This window comes from Pimephales promelas, chromosome 1 (genome assembly GCF_988280905.1).
Source record: "Pimephales promelas chromosome 1, fPimPro1.hap1.1, whole genome shotgun sequence".
Classification (NCBI taxonomy): domain Eukaryota; kingdom Metazoa; phylum Chordata; class Actinopteri; order Cypriniformes; family Leuciscidae; genus Pimephales; species Pimephales promelas.
The window spans coordinates 32,460,890-32,477,768 of record NC_142769.1 but is presented as its reverse complement, the minus strand read 5'-3'; the positions used below and the strand labels follow the sequence as shown (position 1 = coordinate 32,477,768).

Sequence of the window (16,879 nt, the reverse complement as noted above, 5' to 3'; positions counted from 1 at the left end):
CTGCCGCCTGTTGCTGATCTTTTTTTATATTTTGTAATGGAACTCTTATTAAATAAATTATTACCTATAGCAATATTATGACCGTCTTTGTCACCTTAAATTATGAATTCTGCGCCCCCTTTTCCAGCTCGCCCACAAATTGACCACAGCGCATTTGAATAGATCTAATACTCTTATTATTACATGCTTTAATCTTTAAATCCGTCCTGAAATAATGTCTCTTTCGACAGATTAATTTACTGAACCCTGACCGCTCCAGTCTAGTTTTTATTTTTCTCGTTTGCATGATCATGTTTTTCTGACAAAAAAATAACTCACTAAAACAACAATACACTGTTTGAAGTGTAAAACTGCTTGACCGACGAGTTATTAACGTGATAGATTGAAATTTAAATAGAATTAAGCTAAATAAATGTACACTGTTTAATATTTGTCTACACTACATGGAAATAGTCAGTCTGGGTACTAGCTACAAATAAACGAAAAATACTTTTCTCTGTACTTTTGAGGCAATCCAGCAATTGCTTTGTAATTTTAATTGGGTGCTTAGAGATCCCCAAGGATGTTAGTTCGAGAAATTGACTGATCAACATCAAAACACTTGATGCGCGTTTCATGGTATGGATGCTCTCGCGTGACCTCGTTGTTAACACAAGAACTTGATGATGAACCTGCTCGCGCGCAGTGGAGACAAAGCGGCATTCATAACCAATTCCTGCCTCACTCAGAGCCTGAACAGTAACAAAGTGTTTGATGCCAATTCCGATTAAATAATGACAATGAGAAACTGATGTACCCTTTCTTCACACCATTACTGAGTTCATTCACGTCCGCGTCTGAATTTATGACCTTCCGACAATGTCCTGGCTTCGCGCATATAGAGTCAAGAAGATAAACTGAACAATGCAGAGCTATCGGATTCATTTATAAACAGAGAACATTAAACAAAAATTAGAAAAAATTTGTTCTTATAAAATATTTTATAAATTACATGACATTTACACAGTTTCTTGATATAAACTGCCTCAGGAGCACAGTATCACACCTCATTTATTTTTGTTCAGTAAATAAAAGTAAAAAGACTGACTGTAACGTTCACACCAGCTTCCAAAAAAAGTAAATCACATAACATTAAGTACATGACCACAGAGAAATAAATGTAACGCACAACAAAACCTCGAGAGGACTCATGGTAACAGATAAATAAAGCTGATGAATAATCAAACAATAAATAGGTAAATAGAATTACTAAACTACGATTGCCAATGCAAACATAAGAAATCACAGTTCATTCTCATACATACACAAAACATTGCATAAAGTTATTGACACCATCAAATCATATTGTGCAAAAATATGGCTGCCTCCAGTTTTCACAGTTCCAGAAAGACTCATTGCGGTATTATTTCAAGTGCCTGTTGCCATGGGCTTATAGTTCTTCATTGACTCCATTCCATAGTGCATAATGTAGATCATAAAAATGTCCCAGTGTTTATTGGTGTTTCCTCAGTCCTAATTCAGAGGAAGAAGGGAAATATGAGTGCGAGCCAATATTGTGAAAGCTTGGCTGTAGGTGAAAATGACAGGTAATATTGGATAACTGTGTGATTGAATCCTTGTGATGCAGAATTATGTTTATATGTCATTACCTCTAATCACACACATACAGATACTAGATGGAAAGGTACATCATTGTTTTTTAGTTGCGCAGTATTTAGCCAAAGCAATCAGTTAGCTGATGGCTACGCAGCCCAAATGTTTACTGATATCAGAGATGCTTTACTAGTGAGTATGTGTAATTACATTACTGTCTGTGGCCGTGGGGTGACATATTATGTAATCCTACTGTATATGATTGGATTTATTTTTTATCCTTAGAAGAAAAAAAAATCTGTTTCCAAACAATAGTTTGCAGATAGGTTTATGCATGCAGTCAATGCGTTAATCAGTTTCATTCTTGTCATCATGTGAGGGATAAAAACACCCGCATAATGGGTTAAAAAAAAGAATGTGTTAATGTGTGTGTTTTCACTCATGCTCACCTGCTTCACCTCTTCATCACGGGTCTGAATGCAGTGGTCTTCTGGATTGTTGGACACGTGTCATTGAGCTCACTTGATTCTATCTCTGTCTTTCCTGCACTGGGAAATCCTGTGGTAGACACACAATATCACATGGCTAACTGTTAATAAACAGACTTAGCTTGACTTAATAGGTCAAATTTTACACAATTTGTTGATGTTAAGCATTTAGAGTTACGAAGAGCTAATAACTATTCAAACTTTGTGATTTGTTATTTAGTTCATTTGATATTTCTGTAGTAAACACAGAGAAGCTGTACCTTCTATTGAGGAGTATTGGCAGGATTCTGTCAGTCCAGGATAGGATGAAGAGTGAAGTTGAAGGGTCTTGTAGCTCCCGCTATTGTATGCCTTGTGTATCCCCTGCAGTCCTTCTTGGTAAAGGCTTTCAGTATTGCTGAGGTTTGTAGGGTCCTGAAGGCCCTTCAGCTCCCCACACTGCACCCCTTCGACTGTGGGGAGCCTTAGTGTCTGCATCTGACAGTCCACGGGCCCAGTCCGTACATCCCCACTGTTCTGCGTGCCTAACACAACGCCTGCGACGGCTGTACGCGCCAGCGACCAGATCCGAGGCTTTTCCGATGGCTCAAAGTGAGAGAGCGTCACAGTGTTGATGGAGGTGGACTGAGGTGAGTGCTGTTGTTGCTGTCGTTTGGATCCCAAAGGATCCAGGTAATCAGGGTTCAGAGGCCCCAAACTCTTTAGACCACAGGGAAAAGATGGGAAGTTCGAGTGAAGAGGAAGGTCAGGGTTACAGTCTCTCTTTGGAGGGGAGGAAGTCGGGAGGTCATCCTGACCTGATTTCTCACAGTCACTGTCCAGCTTGTCACAGTCCTCGTCCTCCATGTCATCCAGGTCACTGAACTGCAGGTCCTGCTCATCCTTACTGTCTTTGGAATCTATGCAAGAGGATTTACAAACACAGTTCAGTATTTTTTATTTTTTTTTATTTACAGAATGTTTATTTAATTTATTAATTGACGAGAGTTATGAGGTACCTTTGGTAATGTTGTCTGGGTCACTCTTATTAAGCTCTTCCTTCCTGTCATCGCCTGCTTTGTTTTTAGGGGACCAGGTCATTTTGTTTTCTTTCTTTAGTCTTCTCCTAGCATTGGCAAACCAGGTAGACACTTGCGTGAGAGTCATTTTGGTGATAATGGCCAGCATGATCTTCTCACCCTTTGTAGGGTATGGGTTCTTCCGGTGTTCATAAAGCCATGTTTTAAGAGTGCTCGTTGTCTCACGCGTGGCATTTTTTCTCCGTGTTGACCCATTAAAATCAACTGTCCCATACCTGGATCAAGTTCAAAAGCAGCATCTTTAGATTTTTTTTTACTTGTATTTTCAGCATGTTTAAATATATCATATTAGAGGTGGGACAGACGTAAATCGCACCTGTCGTACTGGTACTGGCCGAGTGAGTGGTCATATGGATAGTAGGCGGCAGGTTGGGTTATAGTGCCATGAAGACTGCCTGACCCCTCTTTGATTTCATATTGTGGGTTCTAGAGACAAAAACAAACAAACAAACTTTAATATGTGATATAGCTTTCATATATTGCTGGTACTGTACTTGGAGAAATACATTTATTATTTAGAATGGAAGCAGAAGCTTTTATCTTCTTATCATCCATAAAATATATACATGTAAAATATAACTTGCATGATAAGCTATAGGCTACACACTTTTATGTTTTGTATTTATTTTTTATTAGTTATAAACCAATTAGGCCCTTACATCAAGCAGGCGACATGCGGTGTCGCTTCATTCATCAGTTTATTTCTTCTGATTATTCAAAGTTATTTCACCAGGCAGCTAGACAAGCCAAAATAATCAATAACAAGCGTGACTTGAATGAGTCAATCGATTGAACGGAGGACGCGCGCTATATCTGATGAGATGATGCTACACATACCAGGCTGGAGTAGATGGCAGAGGGGTCGGCGCTGTACGGAAAGTAGTTGGCGTAGTTCTGCCCGGCTGCCGCCGCTGCTGCTGCGTAAGGAGAGCCGTACATCCCGAGCGCGGCGTTGAGCTCTGTCCGCGTGCTCGCAAGCAGCCGGTTCTCATAGGAGGGACAGCAGAAGGAGGCTGCGGTCTGAGACGCGCTCGATCCTTCCGTCACCGACCTGGGAATCGAATCGCAGCAAGTCGTACTGGGGTTTGCCGACACGAAGAACTGCATGAAGAAAATTGTGGATACACATGTCATTTTATATTTGCTTCACAAAGCATGCGCGCAGTTTTCTTAGTTAAACAAAAGTAAGGTAAGATTACGCGAAGGAGCACTGAACTCTTCCTTTTGAAACTCTCGTTTATGCGTTTTATTCATAAAGATGTGCACTTTCATTTGATTTAAGACTTTATTGTGATTTTTGTTCAAATATCAATAAACATAGGCTGCTATATAGATAGGCTACTTTAAAAAGTCGAACCTTTCTTGTGAGCTGATTTACTTGTTTAGTGTAAAAAAAAAAATCAACAACAGTGTTTTGTTAAAGCTGAAAGTAAAACTTTCCAAGTTTTGCGTCAGGGAATTAAAGTTAACCACCAGCAAGCGCGGATTATTTTGTCTACATAGGCGTGTTTTTTACAATAAAATAAAACTAACTGATTCTATGATGTCAAATTTTTCTATTCGTTATCTGTAAATGTTGGCTATAATTAGTTTAATCACACAGACTGTAAATACTACCGCCAAAGGGAGGAGTCTCGCTTTCACTCCGAACAATTACACCGTAAAGGTAATTTACACGTTTACAACAACACGTGAGGTCATTTATAATTCAAATAACCCATTACTATAAATATTGACAAACCCCACGATATCTTTAGTTTAGGACTTACTTAGTGACAGAACAATCAGCTGGTGCCTATGTCAGTTACCGAGTTGCCTTCAGAAATCATGACAGAATGAGGGGGAAAAACACCCTATGCATGCGCGCTCATTAAGTATCTTCATGAGAAAAAAAAAGATCTAATTGTCATGCTTACCTGAGAAGTTGCATTGTAAGGATATCCAAACTGAGAGAAAGACATAGCTGCTTCTTTTGTTACCATAAGCAATATTCTTCTCCCGCTGATCGATTGAAACCAAATCTACTTCAAATCCACCGTCTTACACACATTTCCACACTCGGCCTTTCGCTCAATAATAGATGACTGCACTTAACTGGGAAGCTCTGAGGATGTTTACGCCAGCCCTAGTTTTATATGTATAAGATAATCCCTTAAGGAAATGAAAAATTAGAGTTAAGCTTCATTAAGTACAAAAATATTGTTGTTAAACAGCTGTAGAAAGCTTAAAGGATAACGTAAGACTTGCAAGATATGAACTTGTGGTTGTGCTATTATTTGTGCCTCTATAGTTCTTTAGAATTCATCCATGCACGGGTATCAGTGTGACGTCATTCTAATCCCGGGACGGCGAGGATAGAATGATGTCTTTGCCAATCACGTCATGCTTCGCGCTTTTCTTGAGGTGTGTTTTGCACACCCCTGTCCCCTCTGTTTCCCCCTTTTCTTTTTAAACAGTAGTGTAATTTTAAGACTTAGAGCGCAAAAAAAGTAGCTATCACTGGGCTTGCTGAAAGCAATAGCCTATAATGAAAACTGGCTAAATATATAAACTTTTTTTTTGATAATTGATAGGCTAATATAATTTTTTTGTAAATAAACTGACAATCAACTTCAAGAATATTTTGGATATATGTGGAATTGATGAAATGCCAAATAACTCCTATCTAATTCACATCTAATCACCTGTTAGATATCCGTGCTCTCCTTAATTCCGCCCATGTCGATATCATGCAAAATATTTTCAGGTTTATGAAGATAATAAATCACAATATATCAGATTTAATAACTATAATTTATTTTTATCTATATAAATATCTAATAATATATTTATATTTTATCCACCTTATCTATACAATTATGCCCTCGAATACTCTCTTATTATTATTATTTCATTTAAGACCCTGATGATGAGCAATGAACTGAAGAGGTATCTGCAGGACCCTTGCTCGCATCTGTCTGACCGATCAAAGGTCCGACCTGATGTTAATTACGATGATGTTTCCATCTCTCTCTATTAGAGAGAGTCCCAGTCCCGTCAGACGTGAAGAGAACCTCTGGCAGGTCAACAGAAAACTGATTGATGCGTATCTCGGGACCTACGCGACCATTACGAGAAATGCGTAATTGCATCAATTAACAAATGGATATGGCCTTGTTTAACCAGCGAGTTACACCATGAAAATACGCCTTTGAGGTGAAATTAGACAATCAGAATGGAACCGAGAGAGAGAGAGAGAGAGAGAGAGAGAGAGAGAGAGAGAGAGAGAGAGAGAGAGAGAGAGAGAGAAATTAGTTGAATCTCTCAAGTCTAATTATACGGCAGTAGTGGGAGGCGACGGGAACAGCATTCTAATTGAAGGGTGCGTACTTGAAAGGTATGGTAGAAATAGCCTAACCTAACGCTCCCTCGCGCGGAATAAGTCTGGATAAAGTTTAATACATGCCGTTTTATTAAATGTTTTAAACAATATAATTATAAGACCCCCTCCCCCTCTCACACTCACACACACATAGGCACATTAGTTTTTGGTGGGAACAAGATTTAGGCCTGGCCTATATCGTTTTTATTCTGAGCGATCCTTAAACCTAACCATCATGTTACAAACATCATGCATTTTAAATGATCGTTAAGACATTATTGAGCCTGTTTATTAACCAGTTTTACTGATGAAAAAAAATTGATTTCATCCCCGTTACATGTGGAGTAGCAAAGACAAAACACTCCCGATCTTATCCTAAGACTTAAATTAGCCAATATCAAAAATATTAATTTAATTTACTGTGGGATATCTGAGATAAAAGAACTGAGTATGTAGCCATTCCTCATGCGCAGCAGGCTACAGCGAGCGATCACTTCGTGGCAATCAGCAGCAATCTCCCCTTCTCTCGTTTTTTTTTATTATCATTTTTTAGGATAACATGACATGAATTGTTCAATGACCCTGGTCCCTGCTTAAAAATAACTAGGACCATGTCCACGGTGATCCTTTTGCGATTACAAGCTCAATCTTCGAGAGGCGCCAGAGAGCTGCGAGTGAGTGAACGGCCGTGATGGAGCTGGTAAGCTGTAATGACTGGAGCCTACAGGCCCATCAAGTGCCACGTTCAGTTCAACTCACCGCAGTCTCTACATATTCTGAGTCGAGCATTTTGTAAACAGAGACTTATAAAACAGAAACAATTTAGCAGATATGATTTATTCTCACGAAGAAGAGTTTAAAACAGACAGTCTTAAACAGACTGTAACACAAAAGAAGATATTTTGAAGAATGTTGGTATTGTATGGACAAAAAAACACTTCTCAAAATATATATTTTTATGTTCACCCGAAGATATATAGGCTAGTAAAAAGGTGGAAAATAAATGCTATAGTAAAAGAGGAAAAGAAATAAGCCTGATTATTGAGGATTTTCAAAAAGCAGTAGTCACACTCTAATTTAATTGCATTATCACCACATATGTGTTACAGATCAGAGATTCACTCCTGCTACGAGCACAATAAGACTAGGAAAAGGAAGGAAGTTTACTGTAGTTTCTCCAAAGCCTTTTGCAAGGGCACGGATGATAGCCCAAGTGCATATTGGCAGCCTCATCCATAATGCATGTGGAGCAGCGCCTGATGATCAGAACTGGGGGTGGAGGGGGTCGTGAGTTAAATCAACCTTAATTGAAGAGGTAGAGCACACTGACCAGTCCTACACACTTATCACTTTTCATCCCTATTTGTCCCACTGCTTTCGGGATCTTATAAGCTAATTTCTGATATGAAACCATCACATCCATTCCTTAAAATGTGTTTGGTCTGCATTCTTTAAGTGTATAGATGTATGGAAATAAGGATAGTTTTTATGTTTGTCATTCTCTGTGACAAGGCATATAGCATTTTCTTGAATTAGCATTGTCTGTTCACAAATTTGAATGGTCCATTCGTTTACCTTTGTGTGTGTGTGTGTGTGTGTGTGGCTGGGCCTCTGTTAGCCTTGCATAGGGATTATGGAGGCGCAAAGCCTCACAGCAGAAAGGTTAAACCAACAGCCAGCTTCACCTTCTCATTTAATACATTTCTCAGGCTGCTTTAATGAATTTCACAAAGCTTTTCTGCTTTTTCATAAGACAGATCAGAGCTTTTTTATGAAATAATAATAAGGTACTGCTCAGAGAGAGGCAGAGTGAAGGGGAGGGGACACTCAGGATCGAAGCAGAGTGATATCTCATTAAACAAGTTTGATATTCCTGATATATTCAGATGAATCCTAGACATACACGATCCTGAATTATTGCTCACTGTCTCTGCTTGCTTCATTCCTGGCCAGGTATTAACACTGCTAAATTATCCAAAAATTGAAAAGAAAGTAATAAATATTCTAATGAGAAGCCCTCAAATTATAATGGATGTGGCCATAACAGTGCCCAGCAAAATCCAAAACAAACTTCATCTAAGCAGATGGATAAATTGACCAGAGAAAGGAAGACTTGATTCTTCAATTATCTTCATCTACAATAGATGTAATAAAGTTATCAATCCAGCCATGTTAATAAAAGCTTTGAGTTTCATGCAATAAAGTTGGAATTGCATCAACGTCTCTTCCCCAATGTCAAGCTTGAAATCATATAATTGCTCCATTTTCCAATCGTTGATTACTCATTCTATTATTGCAATAATTATTGTTTTAAAACATGGTAAATATGCCTAAACCACAGTACATTACATTATTACTAATATTATTCATATTTAGGAATTGTGGTGGCAAACAAAAGACACTACACACTACTTTCAGAGATTTGATAGTGACCCAGGATGAATGTATGAGTGCATTATACAGTAAATGCAATGTAATTTAATCAGTGTTTCTGCTGTCAAGGATTTGTAACTTGTTGCACAGAAATTTAACTGGCAGCTACTTGGATGATTCATTCAGGGCCTCTGCTTATTTCTAGAAATGCTCTCTGAGTTTGTTGAATCTTTTGCATATGTATGATGTGCACATGTATGCATGTTGTCTTCATACTATATATAGTTTAAATATATGTTTTGTAAGGCTCCACTGTTTAAAGCAGAAAAGGTATTGAAGAATATGCTAATTTCATGCTTAAGAAACATTTCTTAACCATGTTGAAAACAGTTGCTGTTTTTTTTGTTTTTTTTTGCTTGTTTGTTTTTTGTGGAAACCGCCGTGCATTTATTTGAAATAGAAATCTTTTTTGAAAAAAAAAAAAAAAAAAAAAAACACTCTAAATGTCTTTACTGCCATTGATTAATTTACTACATCATTGTTGAATAAAATTCTTTATTTGTAAAAACAAATCTTACTGACCTCAAACTGGAATGACATGACGGTGTATAAATGATGACCTTATTTATTTATTTGAATAGGATGTGTGCGGCATACAATGCTCAGAGTTTGGCAACTCGTGAAAGATGTTCAGAGCACAGATGTGTTCATCTTGCCAGTAAACTGTGGGGACAAATAAGTCTAGTATTACATTAGTGTCTCAGTAATTATAACCCTTTATTATGATCTTTGTATAGGCGACAACATCTGCAACATTTTGTGTGGTTCTAAAACTTCTGAAACTCTAGCCATCTTCTCCTCTGTGACCCCTCTCTCTTCCTCTCCTACTCTCTCTTCTCAATGTGCTTGTGGCCCCCTTGAAAAGGTCCCATCTGCAAATGTTTGTGGGTGGTTAACCAAATGATGGTGCCAAGTCATACAAATAGCCATGCTTGGTGTTTGTTTGCATAAACACTTCTGAGAGGCTGCAATGTTTTGTAGCTGTTTCTTACAGTTGGTTGGAGGTTGAAGGGCTGTGACAGAAACACGGGGGATACGGTTCATTGCAAGGTCCCAATCTCCATTACTTGGGTCTGGATTCTGAAGTCTGTAGTGCTTTTGGTGTGCAGGGAGGGACAGTATGTTTAAGACATTTTTTTTTTTGTTGTTGCAAGTATTAAAGTAATCCAGGATGTTGTGATGTCAAATTGACTTTTTCACTTGCTCTTACTTCAAAGCCTCGTCTTGGGTACCATGCAGTATTAGTCAGAAGTCCAACTAATTGAGAAGTTTTCTTTCACTTTTGATTTTCCTTCTCGATTGAAAGAATGCCAGAAGGGGGCAAATGTTGAGCGGTGTAGGACGGGAGAATTAAAGATTAAGTTACATGTACAGGCAGAAAAGAACATTCGTTTATCCCGTATTATGACCGCACATTTTAGTTTCAGGTTTTCATCCCTGGAATTTAGGAGGAACTGAAAATGACCAATTGGTAGTCATCATCACGTAACTGTTGTTTTTTTGTAGGTTTAAGAAAATTGACATGACTGCTTTTATCTTCAGGTGAGAGTGTGTCACACCGGAGGTAAGTGGGAACAGACAGGCACTGTTGAGGCGCGCTCACATGCCCACGGACAAAACTGCCTCTCCTGCAATGACAGTTCAATTGCTGGGGCCTCTGGTCCTCATTTGCAGGCCAGGCACTGGAGAGGGTTTTCTTCTCCATGCTTGCGCTCAAACGCAAGCCAGATGGCTCTAAAAATATTTCCTCCACACGTTTTATTTTCATCTTTCCAGTCGAGCCTTGTCCTGTCAGTACTTAATGGTGCATTATTTCTGATGTGAAACCAATGTTCTCAACCAAGTAAAAAAAAAAAAAAATCATTGTCCTAAACTAGCATTTCTTGTCATTTCTCTCTCTCTTTTTTCATGGGCAAACATTGCTGTTTCAGAAGCTAAAATTATTTGTGATTGGCAAGACTAGATAAATAAGTAAAGAAGTGTTAGATTTATTCATAATTTCTCTATTTCCTCTTCGATATAAACTTTAGCCTTTGGCAAAAAAAAAAAAAAAAAAAGACTGTGTTGTTTGATGCAGGCACAGCTTGGATTCACTTTTCTCTCATGTAACACCTTAGGAATGTCAACCCTTACTCATTTTGCAGTGTTGTGGATTTTCAGTTCCTGGACACAATGCTGTTATGGAGTGCCATTCAGACATGGCTATTTCATTTCTTTTTTTCATTCAAATCACATGCATTATGTACGTCCAGAACCGACTGAGGTTATTTTCCCCAAACTGGAATCTGGTTTTCACTATAGCAGGCCTTTTGGGAAAAATTTCCCTTTGCAGAACTTAAAAGCAGATGTTACATAGCTGCCAACATCAAACACTCTTGTTAACTGTACAGAAAGTGAAATTAAATACCATTGATTGCAGAAGTAGCTGGTTATTGTAAACTATTCTCAACATGGCTCTTACATAGCCCTTGACCTTGGCTTAGCTGCACCGCCTCATCAAATTTCAAAACCAACTGCAGCTTTTCGTTTTTACCGCTAATTCGTGATTAGCAGATTGCCAAACTTACTTTGGGGACTGAAAAACTTGGATCAACCCATATAGGTGTTTCCTTTATTATTTTAGAGTCAGCTTCTCTAAAAAAACACAGATTAAAGCAGTGTTTTGGTGCTTGAAATGCAATATAGCACTTTTAAGACTTTTGCCTACCCAGCAATTTTCTCTGACATATGGATATCAGGTTCAGTTGTTCTAGTCAACCATATTATCTTAAGAAATTAGTGCAGAACCATTGGCAGTTACAATATTTATTTATTTATTCATTATTATTCTTTTAAGTTAATGTAAATTTGAATTAAATTTGCTCCACAACACAGGGCGTTGAATTGGAATGACAGGAGTTGGAACTTGTTTTCAGATAATTTCAACAGATAATGGCATTCTTGGAAATTAAGTGTTTCCCCACCCTTCCGTAAACATGTCTATAAGGCCTATACAACCTTCAAACTAAAAGAAAAAAAAAAAGAAAAAGATTTTTAGGAACACCTGTTCAATATCTCATTGATGCAATTATATAATCAACCAATCACATGGAAGTTGCACCAATGCATTTAGAGGTTGGGTCCTGGTCAAGACAATCTCCTGAACTCCAAACTGAATGTCAGAATGGGAAAGAAAGAATTATTTAAGCAATTTTGTGCATGGCATGATTGTTGGTGCCAGATGGGCCGGTCTGAGTATTTCACAATCGGCTCAGTTACTGGGATTTTCACACACAACCATTTCTAGGGTTTACAAAGAATGGTGTGAAAAGGGAAAAGCATCTAGTATGTGACAGTCCTGTGGGAGAGAATGCCTTGTTGATGCTAGAGGTGCCTTGTTGATTCAGAGGAAAATGGGCAGACTGATTCAAGCTGATAGAAGAGCAACTTTGACTGAAATAACCACTTGTTACAACCAAGGTATGCAGCAAAGCATTTGTGAAGCCACAACATGTCCAACCTTGAGGCGGATGGGCAACAACTGCAGAAGACCCCACTGGGTACCACTCATCTCGAAATAGGAAAAAAATAGGACAAATAGGAAAAAAGAGGCTACAATTTTCAAGAACTCAACAAAATTGGACAGTTGAAGACTGGAAAAATGTTACCTGGTCTGATGAGTCTGGATTTCTGTTCAGATGGTAGAGTAAGAATTAGGCGTAAACAGAATGAGAACATGGATACATTATACCTTGTTATCATTGTGCAGGCTGCTGGTGGTGGTGTAATGGTGTGGTGTGTAACTGGGGGATAACTGGTCTTCTTGGTACACTTTAGGCCCCTTAGTGCCAATTGGGTATCATTAACTGTAAATGCCACGGCCTACCTGAGCCTACCCCTGAAAGTGGACCTCAGGAACCTCCTGTGATGAGGATGGATTGATATATGAAAATAAGCATCCTTCAAGTCCATTGTGACAAATCTGACAAACAAGTCTGTGACACGATCTGTTTGAATGTAAGCATCTTTAACTTGAGCTTCTGAACTCTGCTGTTTAGCTGACGCAGATCTAGAATAGGACGTGACCCCCCATCTTTCTTGGGAATGATGAAGTATCGGCTATAAAACCCTGACTCTCTGCTGGTAGGAAAAGACCCTTTCTATAGCCTCTTTTTGCAGAAGCGTCATCACTTCCTGTTCCATGACCCAAGCCTTCTCTGGGAGCACCACGGTGGGAAGGACCCATAGAAATCTGGGCGGACGTGAACCAAACTGAATTCTGTAACCCTTTTCTGTAACATGCAGGACCCACTGAGAAATATCTGGCATGTAGTTTCCACGCTGCCATGAGTTCCACTCGAGACTGGTCTCGGGATTTGGTTGAACGGACACTTCGGCGCCCTGAAGTGGCGAACCGGCAGGGAACAACTGAACTGACCATTCTACGACCTTCCTCGGAGGACCGTATGGGGACGCTAACACCTCTGTGCCTTGAAACGGCGAACCAGCAGGGAACAACCGACGTGGCAGAGCTGCGATACTCTTTAGAGTATTGCCCCCCAGAGGGTGCCGAGGAGGAACGATTTCTTGAAACCGTCCTTCCCTGGAGGGCACCACCCTCAGAAGTCTGACCCCTTTGTGAGTCAGGACTTCTTCTTAGTCCAGACTTTCTTAGAGATGATAGTCTTCAGATCTTGCCTACCCCTAGCTGGCCTGAACTGCGACCACCACCCAGGTTCCCCAGATTGTGGGGGAGCCCGGGCGGTGACGCATTATTTTTGGCGCACTCTGTGCTGAGACGAGCTGTTACTCGGCTGAGGCTGCTCAGACTTAATGAAAGTACTACATCTGGCAGTATCAGAAACATTCTCAAAACGTAGAGGAAGGAACATTTGGAACGTCGCTGACTGCTTTTTTGCATCTTGAATCCTAACAACGACACAGTGAACTGTGAACTGTGAACATTCTCAGGGTTGACTGGACTCGCGTGCCTCCTCCATAAACGCAGAACAGTCAATGCATGAAAAAGGAAAACAGCCTTCTTGGACGTGGCTGTGGTTACATGAGGTAAAAACAATATAAACACTGTTAATTGTCTCACACAAACCACTCGTTTCGTGCCTTAGGCCATCAATGTCTACTTTCATTTACGAGTCATTAAATCATGTTTAATTTGGACTTCTCTGTGCATGCTCTTTGAGGTGGACCCCATATACCTGCATTATATGTCTGACTGACAAGAACGGTTTGACCTAAAAATATCAAAATTGAAAATACTGTGGAAACAAAGACACCTACATCTTGGATGCCCTTGAGGTAAGCTAAAACATATCAAAAATTAATTTCAAAGTGACCTATCCCTTTAATATTGGTCCCGATTCACAGCCTTAAAGGGATAGTTCACCCAAAAATGAAAAAGTTCCTATGATTTCCTCACCTTGAAGCTGTTCTATGTGTATGTGACATTCTTCTTTTAGACAAATACGATCATATAGTTATATAAAAAAAAATAAAATAAAATTGTTTCAAATATTTTTTGTCACTTTTCTGTGTAATTTTTCATTGACAATTGACAATAATTCCCACATATGCCAAAATTCATAATATTCAAAGTAGTCGCACTGTCAAAGCTTTACTGTTTAAGATGAATTAAATGTTAAATACTATTTTAAACACTGGTTAAAAGAGCTCCAACGAGCAATACTGCTCTTATGATAATTGACCTTAATTTTACCACAAAAAAACAAAAACAAAAAAAAAACATGATTATTGTAGTTAAACTGTGGTTACCACAAATTAACCATGATTTTGCTACACTAACCATAACCATGCTATTTGTAGTAAATCTGTGGTCGTGGTGAAACAAATTGTAGGCCTAATCAATCCACGAAAAAAAAACAAACATGATTATTACACTTTTACTGTACTAAATTGAAATTGAATTGGAATTTAAAATGCTTTCTCATTTCAAAACCTGAGTATTACACCTCAGTGTCTCTGTTTATCTGATTCTGCTATTCGTGCCACTGCTGATGATCACAGGGTTTCATCTCGTGATTGCGGTGAGGAGAGATTCAATTTAAAATCCTATTATGTCTACAGTATCTGGTGTGCAGTGTGTATTGTGTGTGGTTCTCTGTCTGGTTGGGGAGTAAGATTTTGGGCCCACAGAGTACAGGCAGAGGATGAATAAGTGAAGAGTGGAGCTATTGCAGAGATGTAAAGATTTTCTTAGAGGACTGCGTTTCAAATCTCAGATTATTGAGCAGCTCTTTGTTTGGCGGACTGACACCCCAAATGAATGCTCTCAGTCCCATACAGTGAATATTTTACACCTTGGTGGATAGCAAAAAACTCATCCAGCCTAAGAAAAAAGAGAGAAAGAGAAAGAGCAACTCTCAATCCTTTTTAATTCATCAAAGCACCTTCTAAATGAGGGGCTCAGTTAAACTTTCATACCACACGAACAAGGCAAACAGCAGAGATAAGTTTTGGGGATTTTTTTTTTCGATTTTTGGTATGCCCGTCTGAGATTCATCAGGTTTTGAAGGCATGGGCTGAAATTGGGTAGAGGTAAAAAAAAAAAAAAATTGAGAGAACAGAAGAGAGAGAAATAAAGAATGATGACCATAGCATCTTTTGACAGATGGTATGGCGACACCAGCATTTCTTTGGTTCTCGTCATTCACTGTATGATTGGTAGTTTTTGTGCGCTCTCCCTTTCTGCATGGTTGTTCTTTTAAATACTTTGCTGACAGACTCTCCTCCAAGGCCTGTCAGATCCACCTCCAGCAGACAGTCTGTTTATTTCCTTTCCACAAACATGTTTTTATACTGATTGTATAATTACATCAATCCATTGCGCAATGTGACATTGTATTACTGTGTTTAAGACGTCTTGGAACATCCATCGGACAATCCAGACAAGGTATGTTTACCCAAAAGAACATTTTTAAAGGCAGTCATATATGGAATCCTGTTTCCACCTCCCAGTAAAAATAATATATTAAACATAAACATATATTAAACACAATAAACATATTGCTAGGTGATAATAGAAAAAGCATGTTTTTCTCAAATCCTGCTTAAACAGAAGAGCATGGCACTACCAATGCCGAGATCATGGTTTGAATCTCAGAGAATGCATTAACTGATCAAATGTGCATTATACCTTGACTGCAGTGTAAGTTGCCTGGATAAAAGTACTTCCCAAATGTGTAAATGAACAGTTGTGTAATATGCAAATTTAACAGTGTGATGGGTGCGTTGCTCACCTCACATGTTAATTCTACTATAATTTAAAATAGTTTATTTTCAAGTTTAATTTAACATGGTTTGTTACTGTATTTAAATTACCTTAGAATCAGAAATAAACACAGGACAAGTTAAAAAGTTAACAGTTTATTAAAGTTTGAATGCATGGAAGGGTGCACACTATATATTCTTCTTTGCTATTTTACTCTACCTGGATCCTAGATTCCTCTGGTCCATGGACTGAATGCCCACATTGCATGTGTCACTAAACAAACCTTCCAGGTGTGTTCGACATTGGCTGCGGCTATATATAACTGATCGGTTTAGATTTTTGATATTTACCTTTTTTGTTGTTGCTTAGTAGAGGCTAAGGAGTATATTTATCAGTGGTGAAAGTGTCAGAGAAGTCAGATTTTCCATAGCCATAGTAACATCATAGTCTGCTGACCTTAGTGTTTTTTTTTTTTGTTTTTTGTTTTGTTACACAGAATATTTATTTTAGGCCGGTTTCATTTTTTGTAGTTTCAGTTAACTTTCATCTTAAATCTTTGATTTTTATATGGACTTTATTTGAAAATTACTTCCATTATATCTCCGCCTGTATGTAACTTTTCTTTGGAAGAAATAAATCTTCTTCTGCTTACTATTAAAGGGTTAGTTCACCCAAAAATGAAAATTAAGTAATTACTCAC

At 38.5% G+C, this 16,879-nt stretch overlaps 1 protein-coding gene across 1 annotated transcript; it reads right to left on the bottom strand.

Annotated features, from left to right (window-relative positions):
• Positions 1-904: 904 nt before the first annotated feature.
• Positions 905-5,483, bottom strand: irx6a (iroquois homeobox 6a). Its single transcript, XM_039691747.2, has 7 exons — positions 5,077-5,483; positions 3,998-4,261; positions 3,477-3,586; positions 3,080-3,375; positions 2,342-2,980; positions 2,043-2,151; positions 905-1,512 (listed from the first exon to the last, which is right to left on the bottom strand). Exons 1-6 carry the CDS (start codon positions 5,140-5,142, stop codon positions 2,048-2,050), a joined length of 1,479 nt encoding a protein of 492 aa, XP_039547681.2. The 5' UTR covers positions 5,143-5,483; the 3' UTR covers positions 905-1,512; positions 2,043-2,047.
• Positions 5,484-16,879: the final 11,396 nt, after the last annotated feature.